At 41.2% G+C, this 23,926-nt stretch overlaps 1 protein-coding gene and 1 pseudogene across 1 annotated transcript; one reads left to right on the forward strand and one right to left on the reverse strand.

Annotated features, from left to right (window-relative positions):
* The first annotated feature begins 254 nt into the window (after positions 1–254).
* Positions 255–8,527, forward strand: LOC150040657 (zinc finger protein 69 homolog B-like). The gene is made up of 3 exons (XM_090326156.1): positions 255–351; positions 5,962–6,059; positions 6,399–8,527. Exon 3 carries the CDS (start codon positions 6,569–6,571, stop codon positions 7,691–7,693), a length of 1,125 nt encoding a protein of 374 aa, XP_090182282.1. The 5' UTR covers positions 255–351; positions 5,962–6,059; positions 6,399–6,568; the 3' UTR covers positions 7,694–8,527.
* Positions 8,528–19,803: 11,276 nt separating this feature from the next.
* Positions 19,804–20,748, reverse strand: LOC150040658 (phospholipid phosphatase 5-like; annotated as a pseudogene).
* Positions 20,749–23,926: the final 3,178 nt, after the last annotated feature.

Consider the following 23,926-nt stretch of genomic DNA (forward strand, 5'->3'; position numbering starts at 1 on the left):
AGTAGGGGAGAAGGCGTCTCGGCCCTCGGCCTGGAGCCACTGGGGTGCGGCTGGCTCTTGGACGGAGCCGCGGGGCGGTGGAGGGGAAAGGATGTCCCTAGGCCGCGTGGGGACCTGGGTCCCCTCAGCGAATGCACCCCGAGAGGAGGGAGGGTCGTGTGGGGACGGGGAGTGGAGACATTGCGTGCGCGCTGATTCTGGGCCTTGGTCCTCCACAGACGCCGCCGGCGGGGGGCGCAGAGGCCTAAGGGCTCCCGAGATCTCCACTGGCAGTGCGGGTGCCCACCACGTTGTCGCCTGGCTGTTTACTGCTTCGCTGATATTTTTATTGTTGTTTGAAGTCTCCACCAGGTAGAGAACACGGGATGGCTACTATCTATTTGGGAGCAAATTTTAATTCTTATCTGTGGGTTCTTAGATCATCCAAGTTCTTTAGATATTCACTAATGCCACCATATGTGATTGCAATTCCTGCCTATTCCAAGTTTGGCATTGCCCTCCTTCTGATTTGGTGTAACAAGAGGAGGAATGTATGTCCCAGGATCCCTGGTGCTACTGAGCTCCCCTTTGAATTTCAGCTCATGTACCTTCATGAAAGGACCATGGTTCCTCGATCTGCCTGCAAATTCAAGAAGAGAACCAATGTATCTCTACATACTTTTTGGTGACTGCATGGCATCATGTTTCAGCAGAGCCTCTGCTGTTAATATGATGTTTGCAGTTGATGTGCTGGCCTGTTCATATTAATCAAGTTCATGGAGATCAAAGTTGGTCAGGGGATTTTTGCCTGAGTCCAAGACATGAAAAATTTGCCTTAGCTTTACTTTTTAAAAAAAGACAAAACAAAGCTAAACACTGCCCTTGGCACTGGTGGCATGGCCCATCCAATTAAAAAGAGAAAACCAAGCAGGTGCTGGTGCAACACTCAATCCACATTCTAAGACTACCACATAGGCGACATGGCCTGGTGGGGCTATGATCCTGGATATGCAGTATTACTGAGAAATAAGTGTGAGACTTTTGTCACTCACTATCCAAACCATAAAAGTTCTACTTCTATAGTTTGATCTTATGACAAATTGCAATACCTCCTTTCTCTTGTTAGAAAAAAAAACAAAGGAAGAAAAACACTCATTTCTACTTTGTGTGATTCATCATTATAATTGTTAAGGGGAGGGAAACAAGTTGTTGCTGGCCAAAACTGTGCAAGTACAGACTTCGAACTCCTTTTCAGTGTCAGGAAGGTATGTGATAGGTGGGGAAGGGGTAGAAGGCTCTGTTTTTCAGGGTTTTGTTGAAAAGCCTCCTCATGCGTTATCTCCTGATACCTGTTCACGGGAGTTCTTAACAACTCAAGCAATCTCCATTGGCAGTATTTGAGTGATTGAAATTGCTTCCTAATTGTTTACAACTTGACAGGGTCTAGTGTTGGGTTCTCATGTTGCTTTGTTGATTGGGGCCATTGGACAAAGAACAGGGCTGAAAAGTGGTACTTGGAGACAGGTTGAAAATGCTAACTGTGGCTTCCTTAGTCTGGTATGATCTCCTGGGTTCAGGGGAACATTATTTTTTTCTGGTTTCCACTGATATCTACAGTTGGGCAGAGAACATCCTGTGCTTCAGGCTGTTGCAGTTGAGGCTTCACGTTGCTGGTGCATGAGCTTCCAGGAAGAGCAGGAGAAATGTAAAGCCTGTGTGGGGTCTCTTGGTGCCACTGGGTATTTTTCATTTAGTTTTATTTGATGCTGAATCTCATCTAGTGAATTCTGAGATGAGGAAAGAGGTTCCTCCACCCAGTATCAGGCTCTAAACAAAGATTGAAGATTCTAGCCTGTTTTTATCTGTAGTGGCCAGGTGGCATAATTTAAAGAAAGCTTCAGAGTATATTCTCTTTTGAGTAGGTAGTGACAGGGTGGCATTATATTTAAGTAGAGACTCTGGTGTTCAAATGGTGTTTTTGTTGACTCTGGTGACCCATACATGTTATCCTAGCTATTTGGGGAGCAAAGTTGCCATGTATTGATGGATGTTTATTTGAGGCCAGTCTGGGTAATGACATGACAGTGGCTGTGGCACTGGAGGCCTGACCCAAGTGATACAACAAACACCAAGAGGAAGAAAGACAAGTGAGAATGCGATAATCTCTGGATCCACTACCCATGGCTAGCAGAGACACAGACACAGACAGATCAATATAAACATACAGTGTGCTGTGGCACCTCTCAGTGGACTGGAATCTCCAGGCTGCGTAGGGAAAATCATGAAACCTTATTCAAAGTGTAATGCAATCTAAAAGGATTAAGAGTGTACAGGCCCATTGTTTCAGTGCAGGCACAAGTGTATGAACCCAAATGCACCATTTTTCTGTTTCTTCTGTATTGGGTTCCTTATTCTAATTCGGAGTATGATTGGCAGGAGTAGCTGATGGCACATAGTGAACTTCTGAATTCTTCCTAGGGGAAGGGGCATAAGGCTTGTGTGGGAGATGGTGAGTCACTACTTGAATTGTCTGGAAATTACTACTGGGCATGCCACAGGTCTTGTCCAGGTAGAACCTATCTTTTGGTACCATTTAGGCTGAGGGAATTGCCTCCTATCTATTTGCCACCACATTCCTTGGGTGTGAATATCTGATCAGCAGTTGGTCTGATGTTAATGCCCACAAGTTGGTATGTGGAACTGGGTGCTAGTGGCTCACACCTGTAATCCTAGCCACTAAGGAGCCTGAGATCTGAGGATAACTGTTCAAAGCCAGCCTGGGCACAAAATCTATGAGACTCTTATCTCCAATTGACCACCAGAAAACCAGAAGTGGTGCTGCGGCTCACCATGGTAGAGCACTAGCTTTGAGCTGAAGAGCTAAAAGTGTCCAGGCCCCAGAGTTCAAGCTTCACTACCAAAAAAAAAGTTGGTATGTAGGGGTTGAAAAGTACATCTTTGGTAGCACTGTGGCTACGTGCTTCTCCTGTGGAGTTCAGGTACAAGCAGTCTGGGCTCCTATTTAATTATCTGAGCAGATGTCTAGTAATGTCCAGCATATACCTCCCCTCATACCTGGTATAGTTGGGTTTCAGGCAGGCTCTTGGCTAATAAAAGCAGCCAGAGCATTAGGAAATATTATTTCAGGCTGCTTTGTGCCACTGATCTCTCATTTGAATTCAGATTAATGTTGTCAGTCAGGCACTGGTGGCTCACACCTGTAATCCTAACTACTCAGGAAGCTGAGATCTGAGGATCACAGTTCAGAGCCAGCCTGAGCAGGAAAGTCTGTGAGACTCCTATCTCCAATTAACTACTAAGAAAACAGAAGTGGCTCTGTGGTTCAAGTGGTAGAGCGCTAGCCTTAAGCTGAAGAACTCAAGGACAGAGCCCAGGCCCTGAGTTCAAGCCCCAAGACCTACCAAAAAAAAAAAGATTAATGTTACCTGAAAAGAGGAACACGATTCCACCACATGGACAGAACCTCCAAATGGGATGGAAGTTTGTTTTTTGTTATTAATTTACTCTGTTTTAATATATGTACATAATGTTTTCAGAAAATATAAATCTCATAATCAAACAGAAAATAAATTAACAATTAACACAATCATATAAAGGAAATATGAATAATCAAGTTATAAAATGAATTTAAATATTTTGTTTTCCTATTTTCTGTTTTTCCTTTTGTTGAGCCCTGGTGCTTGAACTCATGGCCTAGGTGCTATCCCTGAGTTTCTTTTATTCATGGCTATCTTTATCTGAGCATTTGTATAGTGGGAAGTAGGTCACACCCTTTTTTGCAGAGGCTGCCGTTGAATAGCAATTCTCAGATTTAAACCTCCTGAGAAGATAAGATTACTGGTTTGAGTCCCCAGTGCCCAGCTTGTTTCATTGTTTGAAGAAAGGCCTTCTTATTCATCCCAGGTATGCCTTGAACTCTCCGTACTTTGTCCTCTGCCTTCTTGATTTTAGGATTAACGGATGTACACCAACACATTCATCATAATTTTTAATATTTCTCAGGTGACATTATAGTTTTATGCTTCCTTGAAGCCTGTATGTTTTTTATGGTTTTATCCTGCTTTATTTTTCCCCCTTACTGGGCTTACTCATGGCATCCAGGCACCAGTGTCTCATGGCTTTAATCCTAGTTACTCAAGAAAATGTGATCTGAAGATATGGTTCAAAGCCAGACTGGCCTGGAAATTCCTTGAGACTCTCATTTCCAATTAAGCTACAATTATACCATGTATGAGGGGAGGTATATACTAGACATTACTAGACATCTGCTCAGATATTTAAATAGGAGCCCAGACTGCTTGTACCTGAACTCCATAGGAAAAGCACATAGTCACAATCAGAACTTTAAAACTGCTACCAAAGATGCACTTTTCAACCCCCACATACCAACTTTTTTTTAGTAGTAAGGCTTGAACTCTGGGGCCTGGACAAATACACACCTATAAAACAGGTGTCAGTGGCTCATATCCATAATTCTAACTCTTCAGGAGGTTGAGACCACGAGAATGGAAGTTTAAAGCCCACAATGAGAAAAGAGTCTCAAAGACTCCATCTGCAATTAGTCATCAAATAACAGGACTTGGAGATGGACACTGGTGATTCATGCTTATAATCAAAGCTACTAAGCAGGCTGAGATCTGAGGATTGAACTTCAAAGCCAGCTCAGGTAGGGAACTCTGTGGGACTCTCATCTCCAATAAACTACTCAGAATAAGCTGTAAGTGGAACTGTGGCTCAAATTGTGGAGCAATGGACTTGAGCACAAAGAAGTTCCGAAACAGCACACAGGCATTGAGTTCAAACCCCAGGACTAGCCAAAAAAAGCAGGACTCAGAGTTGTGAATACAGATGTAAAGCATCTGATATGAATCATAAAGCCAATCAAGTGTGAGGCCCGAAGTGCAAATTGAGCTCCCAGGTACTGGCATACAACACCCAACAAAAAACACCTAAGAGCCTTGACAAGATGTAGAAGCCCACTTCTGAAGTATAGGTGGCCTGAGCACAGATAGCATTCTTCTGAGAGAAAAAATAAGAGTAATGCACATGAGCATAAAAGTTGTGCCAGCTGACTTGTGCTGCTCCTTTAACTTGACAGAGGTGGACTTCTCCCTCAGCTCCCTTCTTCAATAAGGAGACTTCTTCCTGGGTTCCAGTGCCAGTCAATGGTATAGACCAAGATAAAATCATGCCAGCTGTCAATGAGGAGAGAAAACTGTTTATCTTCTTTTCCTTAATTTAGTTTCAACTAATATTTGGAATACTTATCCTCTGCTTTTATTTCCTTCCCTACTGAGACTCTTTTCACTTTTGTGTTCCCACTACCTTTTCTGTTTTGTTAGCATTCATTTTAATATACAAGACTACTTACTATGTTCAAAAATCAACACTGTGCAAAAGGTAAAAATTTCCATTCCCCTTTCTTCTTTACTGATTTGTTTTGGAAGGTTCCATTTTTGCATTCTTTTATTTGACACTAGCCTACCTGCTACAGGTACATGTAATGGTTTCTGATCCATCATCTCTCTGTTTTTTTTTCTGCAAAATTAATTACATATACAATTATTCTCTAACTTTCCATCTTCCAACCTGAGATCTTAATCTTGTTATAAGGTAGGATTATTGTAACCCACAGGCTCCAGCTTGCTCTTCGAGTTGGAACCTAAGAGCACCATTTAGCTTCAATATGAAGGAATGATTTGTGAGTCTTGTTTTGAACCACCAGCTTATTTACTGGTATTGTACCCATCTTTGATCTGTTTATCCACTGTCAATTGCTTGTGTATTCAAAATCTGTAAGCTTTATAACTTCCTGATTTAGATATATACTCCCAAGAGTATAATGAGACCTTGCTCTCTCCATAGCAGTTTGGAAGACTACAGACATTGTGGTACCCCATGTCTCATACTGCTGGTCTAAAGGGAAAACATACATAAGGTGTTCTTTTCTCTTCTCCCCAGATCCTTGTCCAACAGGAACATTCAACTCGATTGGGAAGATTCCACAGCTGCAGGCTGAACCACAGTCAGTGAAGGCAGAATTTTCATAGGAATAAAGGGTGAGTGCCTGTCTCCTTCTTCTGCCATGAAATGCCCTCTTGCTCAGCCTTCCCTTTGTCGTCATTATGCCCAGAAGCAGAAGCCCCAAGGGTTCAGGACAAATGATCCTTTCATTTTTTTCTATTTTGATAACACCCATTGTTCTCACTTTCATAGAAAAGCATTTGAATTGAGAATATGGGCTTTGTGTTTTAAAACCTTAACACAAATATCCTTAGTTTTTGTTCTTTTCTCTATGATGGGAGGCCCTTCTACACATCTGGAGGTGAACACTTATCAGAAAAATGCACTCATATACATATGCATATGGGCTGAGATCCTCTTTCTTATTCCCAAAGGCAAGCATCCTGGAAAGTATACAACCAGCAGCCTGAGCTGATCCCTGACGTTGATGACCCGTGGATTTCTATATTTGAGACTTTGCCTGAATGGACCATTGAAGCAAACTATATCAGTGTCCCAGTTGTCCTAGCTTTTGTGTGAGTGTACTTAACTTCTGACCTGAAAAATGGCAAACCCTACTCCACCCACTGAATTTTCTCTGTCTGCTGAGCCCACCATTATTATACGAGAAGCAATGGTCACAGAAGGAGAAATCCTGCAATTTCTCTCATGCAACTCCATTCATTTTCATCATGTAGTCCCAGATTTCACCAGGGAGACATGGGTTTTATTGAGTTCAGAACAGACAAACATGCAAAGGGATGTGATGTTAACGAGCTATGAGAATTTATGTCATGTAGTATTTTACTGCAGCCAACCCATCATAATCATCAAGAGTGAAGAAGTACAGGACAGAATGGATAGAGATATTCCTCCAGGTTTCCCTTCAGATAGGATCACTCACCAAACATCCCAACAAGCAAATCTTACACAAAATAGTTTGCAACCAGAAGCACTGAATATCAAGGATGAGTCAACACATGCAAACAATCCTCCTGAAGGTTCTACTATTGGTGAAGCCCTGTACACAGAAGCTACCATTGTTCAGAGTAGGCAAATGAATAGAGGAGGGAAAATCCAGTCATGGGATGACTCAGAGGTTGATCCTGGGGAGTCCTCCCTTGGTAGGCCACAAAATAGAGTTAAAAATGATAAAAGACCCAAAGAAAATAATAGCAATACCAATCCCCCTGGCATGATCTCTTTTGTAACTGAGCACGATAGAAACCAGATAAGAGCAAAGCCTTATGAATGCAGGGACTGTGGGAAAATCTTCAGTTCGTTCTCACAACTTATGGAACACAAGAAATACTATAGTAGAAATGTATTACTACAGTGCAATCAATGTGAGAGAACATTCATGTGTCCCACAGCTTTGCAGTCACATCTCAAAGTCCACACTGGTAACAAACAACATAAATGTAATAACTGTGGAAAATGCTTCAGCACAAAGTATAAACTTAACAGACATTTCACAATTCATACAGGGGAGAAACCTTATGAATGTCCCACGTGTAAGAAAACCTTCAGAATTATCTACCATCTCAAACAACACAAAGTAATTCATTCTGAACAAAAACAATATGAATGTAATGAATGTGGTAAAGCTTTTCATAGACGTAGTAATCTTACCAGACATAAGCTAATACATGCTAGATCAAAGAAAACATCCTTTCAATGTGTCTACTAATACAATTTTTAAAAAAAACCTGTTGTTTTCCTTATCAAATATAAACTAAGTCACACAAAACTGAAAAATATTTTATGTAGCCACCACGAAAACACTTTTTTTTGGTGCCAGTCCTGGGCTTCAGCTCAGGGCCTGAGCACTGTCCTTGGATTTTCTCAAGGCTAGAGCTCTACCACTTGAGCCTCAGCACTACTTCCAGCTTTTTTCTATTTATGTGGTACCGAGGAATCGAACCTGGGTCTTTGTGCATGCTAGGCAAGCACTCTACCACTACACCAAACTCCTGGCCCAACATTTTTAATCTTCCAACTAATATTAAGAATATAAACTCAAGAGAACCACCTTCGAGATGTGTTAATTGTGGGAAAGCCTATAGGCAAAGCATGGTCTTCTTGTACACATAAAACCTCACACTGGATAGAGACCCCATAAATGCCCTTGCTGTTAGAAATCCTTCACGAAACACTGCCATCTTAGAGAAAACATAAAAACCCATACTGGAGTAAAGTCCTTTATATGTGAGCAGTTTGAGGAAGGCTTGTCGTGTCAGTTCTTCCCTGACTTCTCACAGAAAACTATCCATTAGACAGAAAAATTGTTCAAGTGTGAGTGAGAGTGCTCTGGGATCTTGAACCTCACAGGGAAACAAAGCCTTTAATGAGAAAGCACACTTGTGTTGAGAATTACAGTGTAATCTATGGGAAAAGTTTCAGGGGAAAATGGTACTGCTCAGCAGGTAATCTATCAGTTAAATGTAAACATTGAACTTTTAAATATTTTTGAACCTGTATTCCTGTATGTATGTGGTGTGTGTGTGTGTGTGTGTGTGTGTGTGTGTGTTTCTTTTTCTTACAGTGTTATTGTAGTTAAAGCTCGTGTGCATCTGTTCTGGTTTTAAAATTTGTTATGTAACTGATATGTGCTGGTGACTTGTAACTCTAAGTACTGAGGAGTCTGACATCTGGAGCATTGTGGTTTGAGGCCAGCTTTGGTAGAAAATTTCACTGGACTTCATTCCTAAAAGAACCATCAAAAAGCCAAGGCAGATTGATGGCTCAAATGGAAGAGTGCTAGCCATGAGCAAGGGTTAGATTTTACACTTAAACTGCTACAAAATTACATAAGGTTTATAATTTTGGTAGAATTGGAATGTTATATGTATGGACAGATTTTAAAGAAAGCATAACATCTTTCAGGCATCCCACTCCCAGGAGTATATTTGAAGAGAATATATTCTAGGGAATATGTAGGCTGGCTGAAAAGGGGTAGGAGGGGCATAGCAGAAGCAGGATGAATGTATATAATGAGTGTATAACCTATGTATGTAGTGAAATTCTTGTACAGTTCATTTTGTGTTGATTTTAATAAACTTAAAATTTAAAACATATGTTGATAGTATTATAATTTGAAAAGTGACAGTAACAGAAATAAAGTTTGCAGGGGAGATGCAAGGGTACTTTAAAACTGTGAGCACCTACTAAGTATCTTCTTGTTGACATTTAATTGTTATATAACAATCAACAGCACTTACAACAGTTCTATCATATTCACTATGAACAATACAATGTAGGCTTTGTTACTGCACTACTGATAGCATTCCCATAAGCTCTGATTATTTTTTTCTGCCAATACCTGTTAATTTCAAGAAATTTACTAACACCCTGTCACCCAAAATGGATAAGACAGGTAAGTTTTGTTTCCTTTTGAGGAGCTGAGTCCTAGGCTTTGATTCATGTGGATTTTTCTTTTTTTTTTTTCTTCTTTCTTCTTAAAACCAATGAAAGCCGGCACGATGGCTCACGCCTATAATCCTAGCTACTCAGGAGGCTGAGATCTGAGGATCAAGATTCAAAGCCTGCCTGAGCACATAAAGATCTGAGACTCTTATCTCCAATTAACCTCTAGATAACGAGAAGTGGGTTGTGGTTCAAGTGTAGGGTGACAGGTCCAGAGGTTGGGCAGTAACCTTGAGCTAAAGAGCTCAGGGACAGCGCCCAGGCCAAGTTCAAGCCCCATGACCCACAAAAAAGTCAAGGAGAATGTTTAAAGGGAGGAATGACATAAAGATTAATGTTAGGATTAGTATACGAAGGGACTGGGACTGCTTTGTGAATCACTAAATCAAAAATATTTATTAAATATATATTACTGATCCTCAGGAATATAAAAATTTTTGAACCCCAATTCTAGAGCTTCAACAGTAAAACTAGAGGATGGACTTCTCAACCTTTAATGTACATGTGGATTACATGTGAATTTTTTGAATATGTGTTAATAAATGAATAGTCAACAGATCTAGACAAGAGTCCAACCAGAGGCTGGAGCTGAGGATGGTGATTTCAAACCAATCTGGGCAGGAAAGTCTATGAGAATCTTAGCACTGATTAACCAGCCGCAAGTAGAGCTGAAATCCATGTGGTAGACTGCTATCCTTGAATAAACCAGCCAAGCAACAGCAATTAGGCACTATTTAGCTGCATAGCTAAACTTTTAGAGGAAAACTTAGTTCGTGCCACTGTTTCTGAGGACTCAGTCTCCACCTGATCAGCCCACTGCTTTGTGGCTTGTGACAAGATTTTTTTCTGTTTAGAATTTGAATCTCATGGACTTTTCTGCAGGGTGAGGAAGCATTAAGTGGAACCAAACTTCACACCTCATGGTGTACTCTCAGCCTTTTGTGTAACTAGGATTACAGGCATGATCCTTTGACATCTGGGTAACAATGGAACAAATAGAGCTCTCACCCTGGACTCCGGAAAATTGTTGTCATAATGTAGATTTGAGAAAAATTATTTGAAGAAAACAAAATATGTGATTAGTACTTGGTATGAATGGCAAATCTAATTGAAATTACTTCTGTCATTTGTATATTTTTATTATTTATTTTTTAATTGTCTTTTTATTGTTGGGGTGATGTATACAGGGGTTACAGTTACATTCGTCAGGTAGTGAGTATGGTACTTCTTGAATATTAATACCCCTAGTTTGTGTGTGTATGTGTGTGTGTGTGTGTGTGTGTGTGTGTGTGTGTGTACCAGTCATGGGATTTGACCTCTGGGCCTGGACATTGTCCCTGAGCTCTTCAATTCAAGCCTACTGTCCTACCCCTTGAGCCACACCACTTCTGGTTTTATGGTGGTTAATTGGAGATAAGTCTCATGGACTTTAGTGCCTGGGCTGAGTTTGAACCTTGATCCTCAGATCTCAGCTTCCTGAGTAGCTAGGATTATAGGTGTGAGCCACCATGCATGGCTTCCTAGTCTGTATATTTTTTGATGCCTGCACTCAGGTCCTGAGTGTTCAGTCCCTGAAATTGTTTATCAGTTTACCGCATGACCCACAACTCTATTTATTGGCTTTTTGGTGATTAACTGGAGATGAGAGTCTTATCAACTTTCCTGCTTGGCTGGCTTTGACTGATCATCATTCAGATCTCAGCCTCCTGAGTGGCTAGGATTGTAATTGTGAGACCCAAGTACCAAATGTCAGGTTATTATCTAACCTACAGAGTTTATCATCGTCTTTAACAAGTTTAAGTATTTCTTAGCCATATGTCAATTTGTCTAACTTTGTTTCTTTTTTGTGTTTTATTTTTATTTTGCTCCAGGGACAGGCCTTGAACTCAAGGCCAAGATGTAGTACCTTTGTTCTTTCTTTCAAGGATGGCACTCTGCCACATGAGCTATGGCTGCACTAAATGGAGATAAGAATCTCAGAGACTTTTATGCCTAGCCTGTATTTGAAATGATCCTCAAGTCACAGTATCCTCTATACTTAAAATTATAGGTATGAGCCCCTGGGGTCTAGCTCTAATTTTGGGGGGGGGGGTCGGTCAAGGGGCTTAAACTCTGAGCCCTGTCCCTGAGCTCTTCAGCTCAAGGCTATTGCCCTACACCTTGAGCCAAGCTCCACTTCCAGTTTTCTAGTGGTTAATTGGAGATAAAAGACCCACAGTCATTAGTTTGAACAGCGATCCTCAGATCTCAGCCTCCTCCTGTGTAGCTAGGATTACAGGTGTGAGCTACTGAGCCTGGCTCTAAGTTTCTTGAGAGCAACAAAAGATCCTCAACAATATTTACATTTGTAAAAATTGTTAGTGAGTAGGCTCTGAAGTTTGCATATTCCATGCACCTTTCTTTTTCAGGGAAAGGAAGAGCCGTGTGGTTGCATTAAGAAAAGAGCATCAAGGGGCTTGTGACTCACACCTGCAATCTCAACGACCCAGAAGGCTGAGATGTGAGGATCTCAGTTTGAATCCAGCCTTGTGAGGAAAGTCTGTGAGATTCCTATCTCCAGTTAGCCACCAGAGTATTCGAAGTGGAGCTGTTACTCAAAGTGGCAGAACGCTAGCTTTGAGCAAAAGACCTCAGGGATTTTGCCAAGGCACTCAGTTTAAGGCCCATAACCTAATAAAAAACAAATAAAAAGAACAAAAGTACATTGACTTGCCTTTATAATCCTAGCCAATTGAGAAGCTTAAAATTGAAGGATCATAGTTCAAAGACAGCTGAGGAAAAGAAGTTTGCCTGATTGGTTATCAAGGAAGTGCCATACATGGTGGTGCAAATCCATTATCCTTGCTACATTGGGAAGATGGGAAGACTATCATGGGTACATCATACCCAAGTATACACCAAGGCCAGTCATGACAGCTCTCTCAAAAAGAGTGTCTCATATCGTGAAATTAACTAGCAGAACATAGGACTGCAGCCTGGCTGCTTTGAGAGCATCAGCCTGAGAAATACAAGTTCCAGTGTTTAAATTCCAGTACCACAAAAATAAACCTAAATAATGTGCAATTTATTCGAATAGCCATAAGCTTTCTGAAATAGTCTGTGGGATATGTTATTTTGGGCAAAGTGCAAAGCATGTACTCATTGTTCAGCCTTGTCCCCTCCATCCTCTTCTTTTAGTCTTTCTACTTTCTTGCTTTCTATATCTTCTCTATTCTCTCCAATATTTATTGTCCTTCTCCTTCTTGCTGTCTTTCATTTTCTCCTTTGTCTTTTCCCCCTGTTCCTCCTACCCACTTCGTTCTTCTTTTCTCCTGCCTCTTTGCCTGCTCCCTCTGCCTTCACCTCTTCCCCCTCCTCTTCCCCTTGTTTCCCTTTCCTGTCCACCAGCACACAATCTCTCTGTCGCTGTCTTTCTGACTGTTTCTCTCTGGGTTAGGCTGAATGTAGATTTTGTAGTTTATAAAAGTGGACTGTCTCACTAAGCTACACTCAAGCTTCCTATTTCATTTTTCATATATTTTTCTTTGTGTCAAGTCTTGGGGCTTCAACTAAATTCTTTAGTGCTGTCAGTGAGCTTTATTGCTCAGGGCTAATGTCCTCTCTCTAGAGCCAAGCTCAACTTCTTACTTTTTGGTGGCCAGTTGGAGATATCACACAAATGGTCTTCCTTGGCTCCATTGGCTTTGAAATGAAAGCCTCAGGTCTCAGGCTCTGAGTGGCCGGAATTACAAGATTGGGTCACCAATGCATGCAACTGTTCACATTTTTTATCTTTCGTGATTCTTCTTTCCTCAAAATGAAGAGGCTTATGATCCCCAGGAAGCTGATAATGTAGCTAGGGAGACATTTCAATTCTTTGAGATTTCCAACAGAAAGTGTCACAAGATGATTAAAAGTAGTGATAATGGAAAAACCCCAAAGTCTGTGCTATGTTCTTTACCATGTAAGATGCCAAGGAGAAAGCAAGTAGAAAAGTCCTTGACTCAGTAGCATAAGAGAAAACTGATGGCATCAGAGCAGGCTGAGTGGGACACAGGATGGATGATTTGGCTATGAAACGGAGAAGATAGGTGGTAGAGAACCAAGCCAATTCTCTTAATCTACATCCTTCATTGCCTCAGAACAAGATTGGGATGATTACTAAAAATTGTTGCTTACTTTTGGGAATGGTGACTCACAGTGGATCTGAGCTATTCCATAGGCTGAGAGCTAAGGATGGTGGTTCAAAGCCAGCCTGGGCAGAAAGTCCCTGAGACTCTTCTTTCCATTTAACCACAAAAGAGTTGGGTAGTGGAACTGTGGGTCAAGTGGTGGAGCAGTGTCCTTGAGGAAAATCAAAAAGAATAAAGCTAGTATAGTAGGCATGGAGAGAGACAGTATTTTTCTGAGGAGAGAAGGAAAGGGAATGCACATGAGCAGCCATGAATGTTGTGCCAGCTGACTTGCTATGTGCTGCTGCTTCAGTCCCTTAACCAGGTGGACTTCTCCTTCAGCTCTCTTGGTCAGCAAGGAAACTTCTTCCTCCCTGGGCCCCATGACCAGTGTAAGGAATCAAGCCAGAGTCAAATCAGGCCAGCTGTCTCTGAGGAGACGAATCTGATCCTCTGACTTTCCTGAATTCAGTTCCAGCTAGTAATTGGGAATCTCTTCCTGGGATGCTTTTTCCTACACACTGATATTCCTTTATCTTTTGCCTGCCCATTCCTTTTCTGTACTGTTATTCATTTTGAACAAAATCATTTACCACCTTCAAAACCCAACAGGCAATAAAATGTAGAAAGTTCAATTCCCATTTCTTTTCTCTTGTTTGGGTATGCAAGATTTCATATTTGTCATTCCCATTACCCAGCTTGCCTGCTACAGGTGCATGTGTTAGTTCCCATCCATCCTCTCAATAGTTTTTCATGCAAAATTAACCACATACAATTATTCTCTGTTTTTCTACACTTGGCATTTCCACTTTCATTTTTGTGTGTTCTTGTACTGGAGCTTGAACTCAGAGTTTTATGCTCATACTTGCATTTCTTGCTCAAGGGTGCCTCTCTATCCCCTAAGTCACAACCTGTTGGGAGCCAGAGTGGAATCAAACTGTACCTTGACTTGCATCAGATGATGGCTTGCGGCAAGCTCGCTCCTCGACCAGCGAGGAAGAACGACCACCACTCGAGGATTCTTCTCAAATCATACTTTATTGGAGAGCCTTTTGATTGAAGGGGGAGCAGGAAGCGAAAGGGGCGAGGCATCAAAAAGCAGCTGCTTATATAGGGAACAGGAACATGGGTCGCTCCACCATTGGCTGCCGCCCTACTGCCACAACGAGGTGCCGCGGGATTGGCCAGGGATCATCATGTGATTCGCGCATGCGCATAACTTAGGACACGTAGTCGAGCACAGCATTGCCTTATATGGAGTTGTTTACCTCTAAGGAGTCAGGAAACGGGCGCCATCTTATAATGGCGTTTGTCCCGGCTCCCTACAATGGCTTTATTGTCTTATTGCTTTCTGGCCCTATTCTATGTAAATGACCTGAGAATTACCATATGAATGTAACACCTGGAGGTTCCCTGGGTCTGGAGGAGGGAAGAAGCGGGAGTGGAAAATAAACGCGGCAGTCTCGGCAGTCTTTACCTGGACTGCGGACATCCCGGACCCGGTGTGTCTGTCTCTCTTCTATTTCTTGCTAGTCCTTGCCCCCGATTTCAGGAACCCCAATCTGCGAACCCTGGTTTGCTGCCGGTTGGCCCCGGCAACAACCTACTTCCAGTTTCTTTCTGGCCTCTTGGAGATAAGAATCTCCTGGGCACCATTGCTGCCCAGGCTGCTCACATCTCCATCCTCCTGGTTTCAGCCTCCTGAATAACTAAGATTACAGGTGTGAACCACTGGAACCTAGCCCAATTTTTATCTATTAAAAAATGAAAATGGGGTAGGTACTAGTCGTTCCTGCTTGGAATACTAATTACTGAAGAAGCTGAGACCTGGATGATGGAGCTTCAAATGCAGACAGAGCATAAAAGTCTGTAACACTCTCATCTGCAGTTAAGTGTCAAAAAAGCCAGACTAGAGTTATGGTTCAAATGATAAAACTCAAGTCCTAAACAAAATGGCTGAGAGAGTGCTCAAGTTCCTACATAAATGTGTGTACCACACTCACACACACAACACACACACTTGCACACATGTATACAAAATGTACCTGCTTTCTATGTGTCAGTGGCTCATACGTATAATCCTATCTACTTGGAATGCTGAAATGGGGAGGACTTTGGTTTAAGCCTAGCAAATGAATGTAAGTTTTGGAGACCTCAACAGACCTGACCTCCTCTTATTCTCAGTATGATGGGAAACCTAAAATAAGCCCATCCCCGCACAAGTGCACCCCTAAACAAGAATTGAGATCCTTATTCTAAAAACAAACAACAGAAACGACAAGTCCCCAGAAGAGCAAGTGGTCGTCTTTCACTTGTAATTCCAGTAACTCAGGAGTCTGAGATCTGAGGCTAGCAATTGGAAGTCAGCTGCAGAATTTTATCTTCTATCAAATGCCAAAAATCCAATAGTTGATCTATGGCTCAAATGGTAGAGGAATAATCCTTGTGTGAATTATCTCAGGAATAGTGCCCAGAACTTCAATGTATGGCCAAGGGTAGCATTACAAATACCCAATACAAAAAAGGACTGGGGTTGTGGCTCATTTGCCTCACAAAAAGAAGTCCATGAGTTCATCCCCAAAGGAGAAGAAGAAGAAGAAGAAGAAGAAGAAGGAGGAGGAGGAGGAGGAGGAGGAGGAGGAGGAGGAGGAGGAGGAGGAGGGAGCTATAAATTTCTCCCCAGCATTCTGTGTTAACAAAAATCCATTTGATCATGATAAGTACCTAGAAGTACAGTTACTGGATCAGATGTTAAGTGTATGTTCAGTGTTGTCTATGTTTAGGTTGGATGATAAGAATATTTTGTGATGAAGTGGAAGAGTGTCTTAGGTTGTAGATCCTCAGTTTTGAGTGAAAAAGCTGAGGAAGATCAAAAGGCCTTGTTTTTGTGGGTATGTTGTTGTTGTTGTTGTTGCTTGCTCTTTTTTGGGTTTGGTTTTGGGGGTTTTTTTTGGTCAGTCATGAGGCTTGAACTCAAGGTCTGGGTGCTGTCCCTGAGCTTGAGGCTTGCTCTCTACCATTTGAGCCACTTTCAGTTTTCTGGTGGTTACTTGGAGATGAGTCTCAGGGTCTTTTGTGCCCTGGCTGGCTCTGAACCACCATCCTCAGGTCCCAGCCTCTTGAATAGCTAAGATTACAGATGTGAGCCACCAGTGCCTGGCAAAGCCTTGTTTTTAAGCCTCAGTAACCACACACACACACACACACACACACACACACACACACACACACACGCACACACACGCACACACACACACGCATGCACATACACACACATACACAGAGAGAGAGACAAAGACAGAGACAGAGAGAGAGAGCGCCAGGAATGAGTTGCTGAAGCCTGTAATCCCAGCTACTAACTAGGCTACTAGCTGAGGATCCTGGTAGGAAGGAAAAGCCCATGAGACCCTCTTGTTTCCAATGAACCATTAAAAACTTGTACATGAGAAGCAGAAGAGCTTAGCAGCCCCAGATTCTGTGTTAAATCTCCAGGACTTGCATGAAAATGTAAAGAAAGAAATTGTCAAACTGTTCTAGACTGTATCATTTTGTATATCCTTCAGCAATCAATAAGATCAGTTTCAAGCCAGGCCTAGTGGCTCACACCTGTAATTCTAGCTACTAAGGAGGCTGAGATCTGAGGATCGGGGTTCAAAGCAAGCCTGGGCACTAAAGATCATGAAACTCACCCCTCTATACATTACTGCGACAATTTTTTAAAAAAAGATCATGAAACTCATCTCTTATCACTAAAAACCAGGAAGTGGGACTGTGGCTCCACAGGTAGGGCAGTATCCTTGAGCTGAAGAACTCAGGGACAGAGCCCAGGCCCAGAGTTCAAGCCCCAAGATCCACCAAAAAAATCAGTTTCACCAGGGCTTTTTCAGTGATTACTATTCACGGTATAAACCATTTCAATAAATTTGTGGTATTATCTTGCTGAAACATTGCTTTTCTTTAACGGCCAGTCACATTATGCCCCTTTGCAAGTTCTCTGTCAAAAAGGAAATATTTTCTTATCTGAAGATGTTGTTTTTTCCATTCATTTACTTAACAAGAGATGTATTCCACAGCAGAAATTTTAATTTTGCAGATATCCAATTTTCCAAGTTTTGTAGTATATGTTGCATTTTGGTGTCTTGTCTGAGAAATCTAAACCTACTCTGCCTTATGCTTTCTTCTACAAATACAACATTTTTATAGTTTAGTACATTACAGTTTAATAATTATAGTCTTCAATTTGACAGTTTTATGATTCTCTTTCATATTTAAGTATGAATAAACTTTTTAATATTGTATTAATATAAATGAATTGTACAAATGGCTTTTATTTGTGTCTTTTACATTCATGCATGCAATGTACTTTGATCAAATTAACTATTATATTATGGTGTCCTTATAAATCTATGCTAGAGTATGGTCCTCACATTGACTCAACTGGCACACTTCCATTTGAACTACAATTCCAGCCCTGTTATTTATTTATTTATTTAATTTATTTATTTTTGCCAGTCCTGGGCCTTGAGCTCAGGGCCTGAGCACTGTCCTTGGGCTTTCACAAGGCTAGAGCTCTACCACTTGAGCCACAGCACCACTTCTGGGTTTTTGTATGTGTTACCAAGGAATCGAACCCGGGTCTTCGTGCATGCTAGGCAGGTACTCTACCACTAGGCCAAACTCCCGGCCCTATTTTTTATATAAGCTCAATTGAAGTGCTTTATTTATTTAGGCATCATTTGCACGACTTCACTTGTATCATGTGCAATCTCTGACCAAGCCTATTTTTAAATTCCAATGTAACATATTGTACATACGCATAGCTGCAGAATTAAGATTCCTTATCTCAGTATGACAGTTTGGAAAGTTGATAGCACTAATTAGCTTTCAAATATTTTGTACTTTTGAAATGTTTGCTTTTTATGTGATTGTATACACAACTTTAGTAAATATTAAAGTAAAACTATTGATTGATTGCCTACTTTTTTGTCAGTCGTGGGGCTTGAATTCTGGGCCTGGGCATTGTCCCTGAGTTCTTAAGCTCAAGCTACCACACTACCCCTTGAGCCACAGTGCCACTTCCAGTTTTCTAGTGTTTAACTGGAGAAAAGAGTCTCATGGTCTTTAGTGCCGGGACTGGCTTTGAACTGCGATCCTCAGATCTCAGCCTCCTGAGTAGCTAGGAATATAGGCATGAGCCACTGTCCCCAGCTTAATTGCCTACACTTTCCTGGCCTTATCTATCATAAGGAAAATCAGTACACTAATTATTTACTTCTCCTGTGTCTTACCAAATAAGTTTAAGACAGAAGTTTTGGACAAAGAACTAACATTAGTTATGTTCTCAAGACTAGTGTTTTCACTGTCATATGCAAACATAGTTCAAAATTTAAAGTGTGGAAATTAGATGGTAAATTTAGAAATGGTCTTTCAATTTGTATAAATATCATCTAGTGCTAGAGAGAGCAGTAGTTGATCACTTATGTGTAAAGGGGACTCCAGTGTTCACAGTCCAGCCTGCCAGTGGTACTTCAAAGTTAAAAAAAAAGTATATACTGACCTTTTTTTTAAATACCAGGTTGACTGAGAGAAGAAATGTATTGAAAATTTGCTGTAGAAAGATAAACATAAGACAAAATCATATTGATAGTTATAAAATAGAAAGAAAGTAATAGGTCCTACAGTATTTCTCTCATAATGTCATATGGTTGTTCCTTACGAGAAGGGACAGGAAAAAATGTGCCACGTTCTCCACGTAACTGTGGTCACCTGGCAGAGTGGAATCCAGCAAGAAGTGCTTGAGCACAGTTAAGAAACAAATGAGGTAGAGGTAGAAAGAATTATCTGGGAGTGCTGAAGTCACAGTCCTCACCATTTTCTTTTTTACCATTCAACAAAATATAGAACATTATCAGATGTCTGGAATTGAAAACAGGTTCAGCAGTGGCATATCAGCCCAACTTGGACATTTACTCATTTAAGAGTTGTTAGAATTATCACTTGAGAAAGTAGACAAATTCAAAATCCAGTTTATTAGAATTCAGAGTTTAAGACATTGAGTTATAAAAAACAAATTAAGTTCTAACTCCAGCTTCTAGGATTAAATGACATTATGTAAAGTCTGCTTTGTGACAATATGCTTCCAACAGCAGCATGAGATTAAATAGAAAAACAGGATTTGGGGCTGCCAATCTAATGGACCAGATGTTGGACAACTTGAGGCATACTGTGGTGGAGAATGATCTGGAATCTTCATGATAGGTCCATGTGAAGTAGAGCAGAGAGCATCATAGGAGGCCCAATACAGTGGGGCTCTGTCATCTATACCTTGGAAGGAGTTAAAAGGCCATACATTCCTGTCTTGTGCATGGTTCAGTTAGGAGGGGGTGATTCATCTGTTCTTCACTGAGATAAATGCAGACTTTTCAATATCCAGACAGTAAGAAACACCAGATTTCTTCTGTGCAGTGGGAAACATGGCTTTGTCCTGAAGTGGCTTATCACATTGCACATCAGTCAGAGGAAGGTAATACTGCCTGTAGCACACATAGGCAAGTGTCATTCCAATCATGGACCCAACTAATACATCTTGCCAGTGGCGTTTGTAGTCACAGGTGCGAGACAGGGAAATTATAGATGGAAAAAGGAGAGGTAACAGAAAAACACAAAATCTCCAAAATTTCCCATGTGGTGTGAAGAAATGTAACTTCCCTGCAAGGTAGAAGGAGGCAAAGGCTAGACCAGAAACACAAAGGAAGAATGTCCACTAGGGAAGCTCTTTCGACCCTCATTCACCTCATCCTTATCCCCTGGGTATATCAGTTGAGAAACAGCTAGCCCATCTGGGAAACAACAGTAGAAGAAATTTGTGCATGGCCTCCCCACTATGAGCTTTATTGTGTTGGTAAAGACACCGTTTAGTGCTAGGGCAAGGGTGGCTGCCAGGCCAGATGTCTGTGGCATCTGTCTTCTTGAGAACCTTGGCCAAGAAGATGAGAGACAACGGAGAGAGGAATGTAATGACAAAGGTCAGCGTGGCAGAGAAGTACTCCGCCTCCATGTATGGGTTCTGGTGCAGCCATATCTCTGGCTGGATAGACCTAGGAAGGCCATGAGTGGCACGACCCGCAGGCACACATTTCGGCCCGCAGGCCACCACCGCCTTTCCCATCTTGCTGCTCTGGTACAGGGGGACACAGCGTCGACATGGCAGGCGCCCAGGGAGCCGCAGAGTTATTTTTATTTTTATTTATTTAATTAATTAATTTATTTTTCCAGTCCTGGTGCTTGAACTCAGGGCCTGGGCACTGTCCTTGAACTTTCTCAAGGCTAGTGCTCTACCACTTGAGCCACAGCACCACTTCTGGCTTTTTTCTATGTATTGGAATCAAACCCATGGCTTCATGCATGCTAGACAAGCACTCTACCACTAGGCCACACTGCCTCCCTCTCTGGTCCTGCTTTTTGTGCAGATAGTCTTTTTTAGACACTATGTGTACACTTTACCATCTGCATTTTGCAATTTTCAGCATACACATCCTGTATATATTTTGTTCAGTTCTTACAAACTTTATTTTGTGCAGAACAATTTTAAGTGTTATTATTTTGTGTGCATGTGTGTCTGATTGTTTGTGCCAGTACTGAGGCTTGAAGTCAGTGCCTAAGGACTGTTACTTAGGCTTTTCCATTCAGGAATTTCAGTATTCTTTAGCAGTATTCCCTGGCACTTGAGCCACAGTGCCATTTTGGGTTATCTCCGGTTAATTGGAGATAAGAGTCTCCCAGATTTTCCTGCCTAGACTGGATTCAAACCATGATCCTCAGATCTCAGCCTCCTGAGTAGCTAGGATTGCTGGTGTGAGCCAATGAGGCCGTGCTTCATTTTTTTTCATTAGTATATAAGACTTATATAATGGGATTTCATTGCAATATTTCCTACTATAGTATAGTATTTTTTTAACCAAGTATATGGTTATGTTCTGTGACCTGCAGAATTTAATTAGATATAGGTCTCTCTTGATAGATTATATGGAATTTTCTACATAGAAAATCATGTTGCTTGTGAATAGGGATAGTTTTGTTTTCTCATTTCCAATTTTATTTTTTATTTAATTGTATGCCTTATTGTGCTGGCTCCAACATTTGGGATATTTTGAGCCATAGTGATGAGTGAAAGTATCCTTACTTTGCCCCAATCACAGCGCAAAACATTTCACATTTTATCAGAACATAATTAGCTGCAGGGTTTTAAAAATCGATGGAAGAGTGCCGGGAATTTGGCTTAGTAATAGAGTGCACACCTGGTATGCACAAAGACCAGGTTTGATTCCTCGGTACCACATTCATAGAAAAAGCCAGAAGTGTTGCTGTGGCTCAATTGGTAGAGCTCTAGCTGTGAGAAAGTCCAAGGACAGTGCTCAGACCCTGATTTTAAGTCCAGGACTGGCAAAAACAAATCAATGGAAGACGCGAGTATAATTTTTTGTTTGTTTGGTTTTTTGCAGTCCTGGTGCTTGAACTCAGGGCCTGGGCACTGTCCTTGAACTTTCTCAAGGCTAGAGCTCTACCACTTGAGCCTCAGCACCACTTCTGGCTTTTTCTAAGTATGTGGTACCAAGGAATCGAACCTGGGTCTTCGTGCATGCTAGGCAAGCACTCTACCATTAGGCCAAACTCCCAGCCCAGACACAAGTATAATTTAAAAATTATCACTATTTCAACTCAAATAGCTACTGCATTTTCATTAGCATATACGTAACTATCACTGGCACAGTGACCTTATACTGAAAGAAGAAAAACCAAGATGGAATGTTGTGGATAGTACTTCCCATTGCCATGTATAAGTGTAGCATGATTTTTTTTTTTGTAGGGGACCTGTGGATTGAACTCAAGGCCTGAACCCTATCTCTGAGCTTTTTGCTCAAGGCTTGCACTTTACAGCTTGATCCACAGCTCCACTTTTGGGTTTTAGGGTGATGTTTATTGCAGTCTCAGAGAATATTCTGCCTGGAGCTGGCTTCAAACTGCGATCCTCAGATCTCAGCCTCAGAATAGATAGAATCACAGGCCAGGATTGAAACACATTATATGGTAGGTATACCAGATTTTTCTTCCTATGATACTTTATCTATTCTTTCTTTAGTTGAGTTTAAATTGTGTGAGACCATCATTTGTTAAAAGATACTGGGATGCTAGAGAAATCTGATACTGGAAAAAAAAAAGACAGCAAAAGCTCTTGGGAATGGGCCAACTATCATTGCCAAATTTAAAATATGACAGAGTCCTGAAACTGAGTGTCAGTCAGTTGACCTTGTTATCTGTGTGAACATACTGTCTACATTTACCCTGAAAGTGTGTATATAATATTTATTAGTGGGAAGAATGCTGTTCTCCTACTAAAAAAAAAGATAAGCCACTATTTTCTCGCTCAAGTTCTCACTTTTAGCTTTTCTTGTAGAATCATTTACCTTGAGAAAGGAATCCCCTATACCTATTTTTCTGAGAGTTTTTTAAATCATCAATGAATGCTGAGTTTTATCACATGTGATTTCTTTAACTTGTGGCAGATTGAATTGACTAAATATTGATTTTTGAATCAATTTTGCAGAGATTCAATACAACCCATGTAAAAACCATCTAATTGAATTATAGCCCTTAACAGACTCTTTTCTACTAATTTGTTGCAGATTTCTGTGTGAAAGTTGATGTAAGATAAATGTATTTTGTTTTGTCTTTGGTATTGGTGTTAAGATAATGATGTAATCACACAATTTTGTAGGAAGTTGTGTAAACTAAGAGAAAGAGAGCAAAGTCTCTGTGAGGACTTAGAAACTTGAATTTTAGGAGAGTTTCACCATTTTTAAAATTGGTCAGAGGGGCTCTCTGTTCATAATTTGTTTGCACAAATGTGCTTCATCCTGGTATAAGAAGTCTTCTGATTTCCAAGATGAGCAGAAAAGAATTAACCCAGCAATCCTGAAAGCTCTATGAAAAGACCTGATGGCACAGCAAATCTCTGGATGAGTGTGGAACTTTGATTTAATGTTCTCACCATATCTGATTAAGATTTATATAGGTATTCATCTGGGCTCAGGCCATTTGTACGTATAGCATGGCTATGCTGTAATTTCCTAGTAGGAATCTGGCATTTTGTCCAGTGCTAGGCAGGCTGTCAACATGGCCTGTCCCCAATAATGTCTCAGGAACTCACTTTCTATCAAGATTCTCTTTATTTTGTTGGATGTGGGACTTGAACTCTGGGACTGGGTGCTGTCCCTGAGCTCTTCAGCTCAAGGCTAGTGCTCTACCAATTTGAGCCACAGTGCCACTTTCTAGCAAGTTCTCTTATA

Source organism: Megascapheus bottae, chromosome X, assembly GCF_031878675.1.
Source record: "Megascapheus bottae isolate mThoBot1 chromosome X, mThoBot2.hap1, whole genome shotgun sequence".
NCBI lineage: Eukaryota > Metazoa > Chordata > Mammalia > Rodentia > Geomyidae > Megascapheus > Megascapheus bottae.

What these genes read in the sequence shown, in the direction of transcription:
- LOC150040657 (XM_090326156.1), top strand. Translation starts at nt 6,569, where the DNA reads ATGGCAAACCCTACTCCACCCACTGAATTTTCTCTGTCTGCTGAGCCC.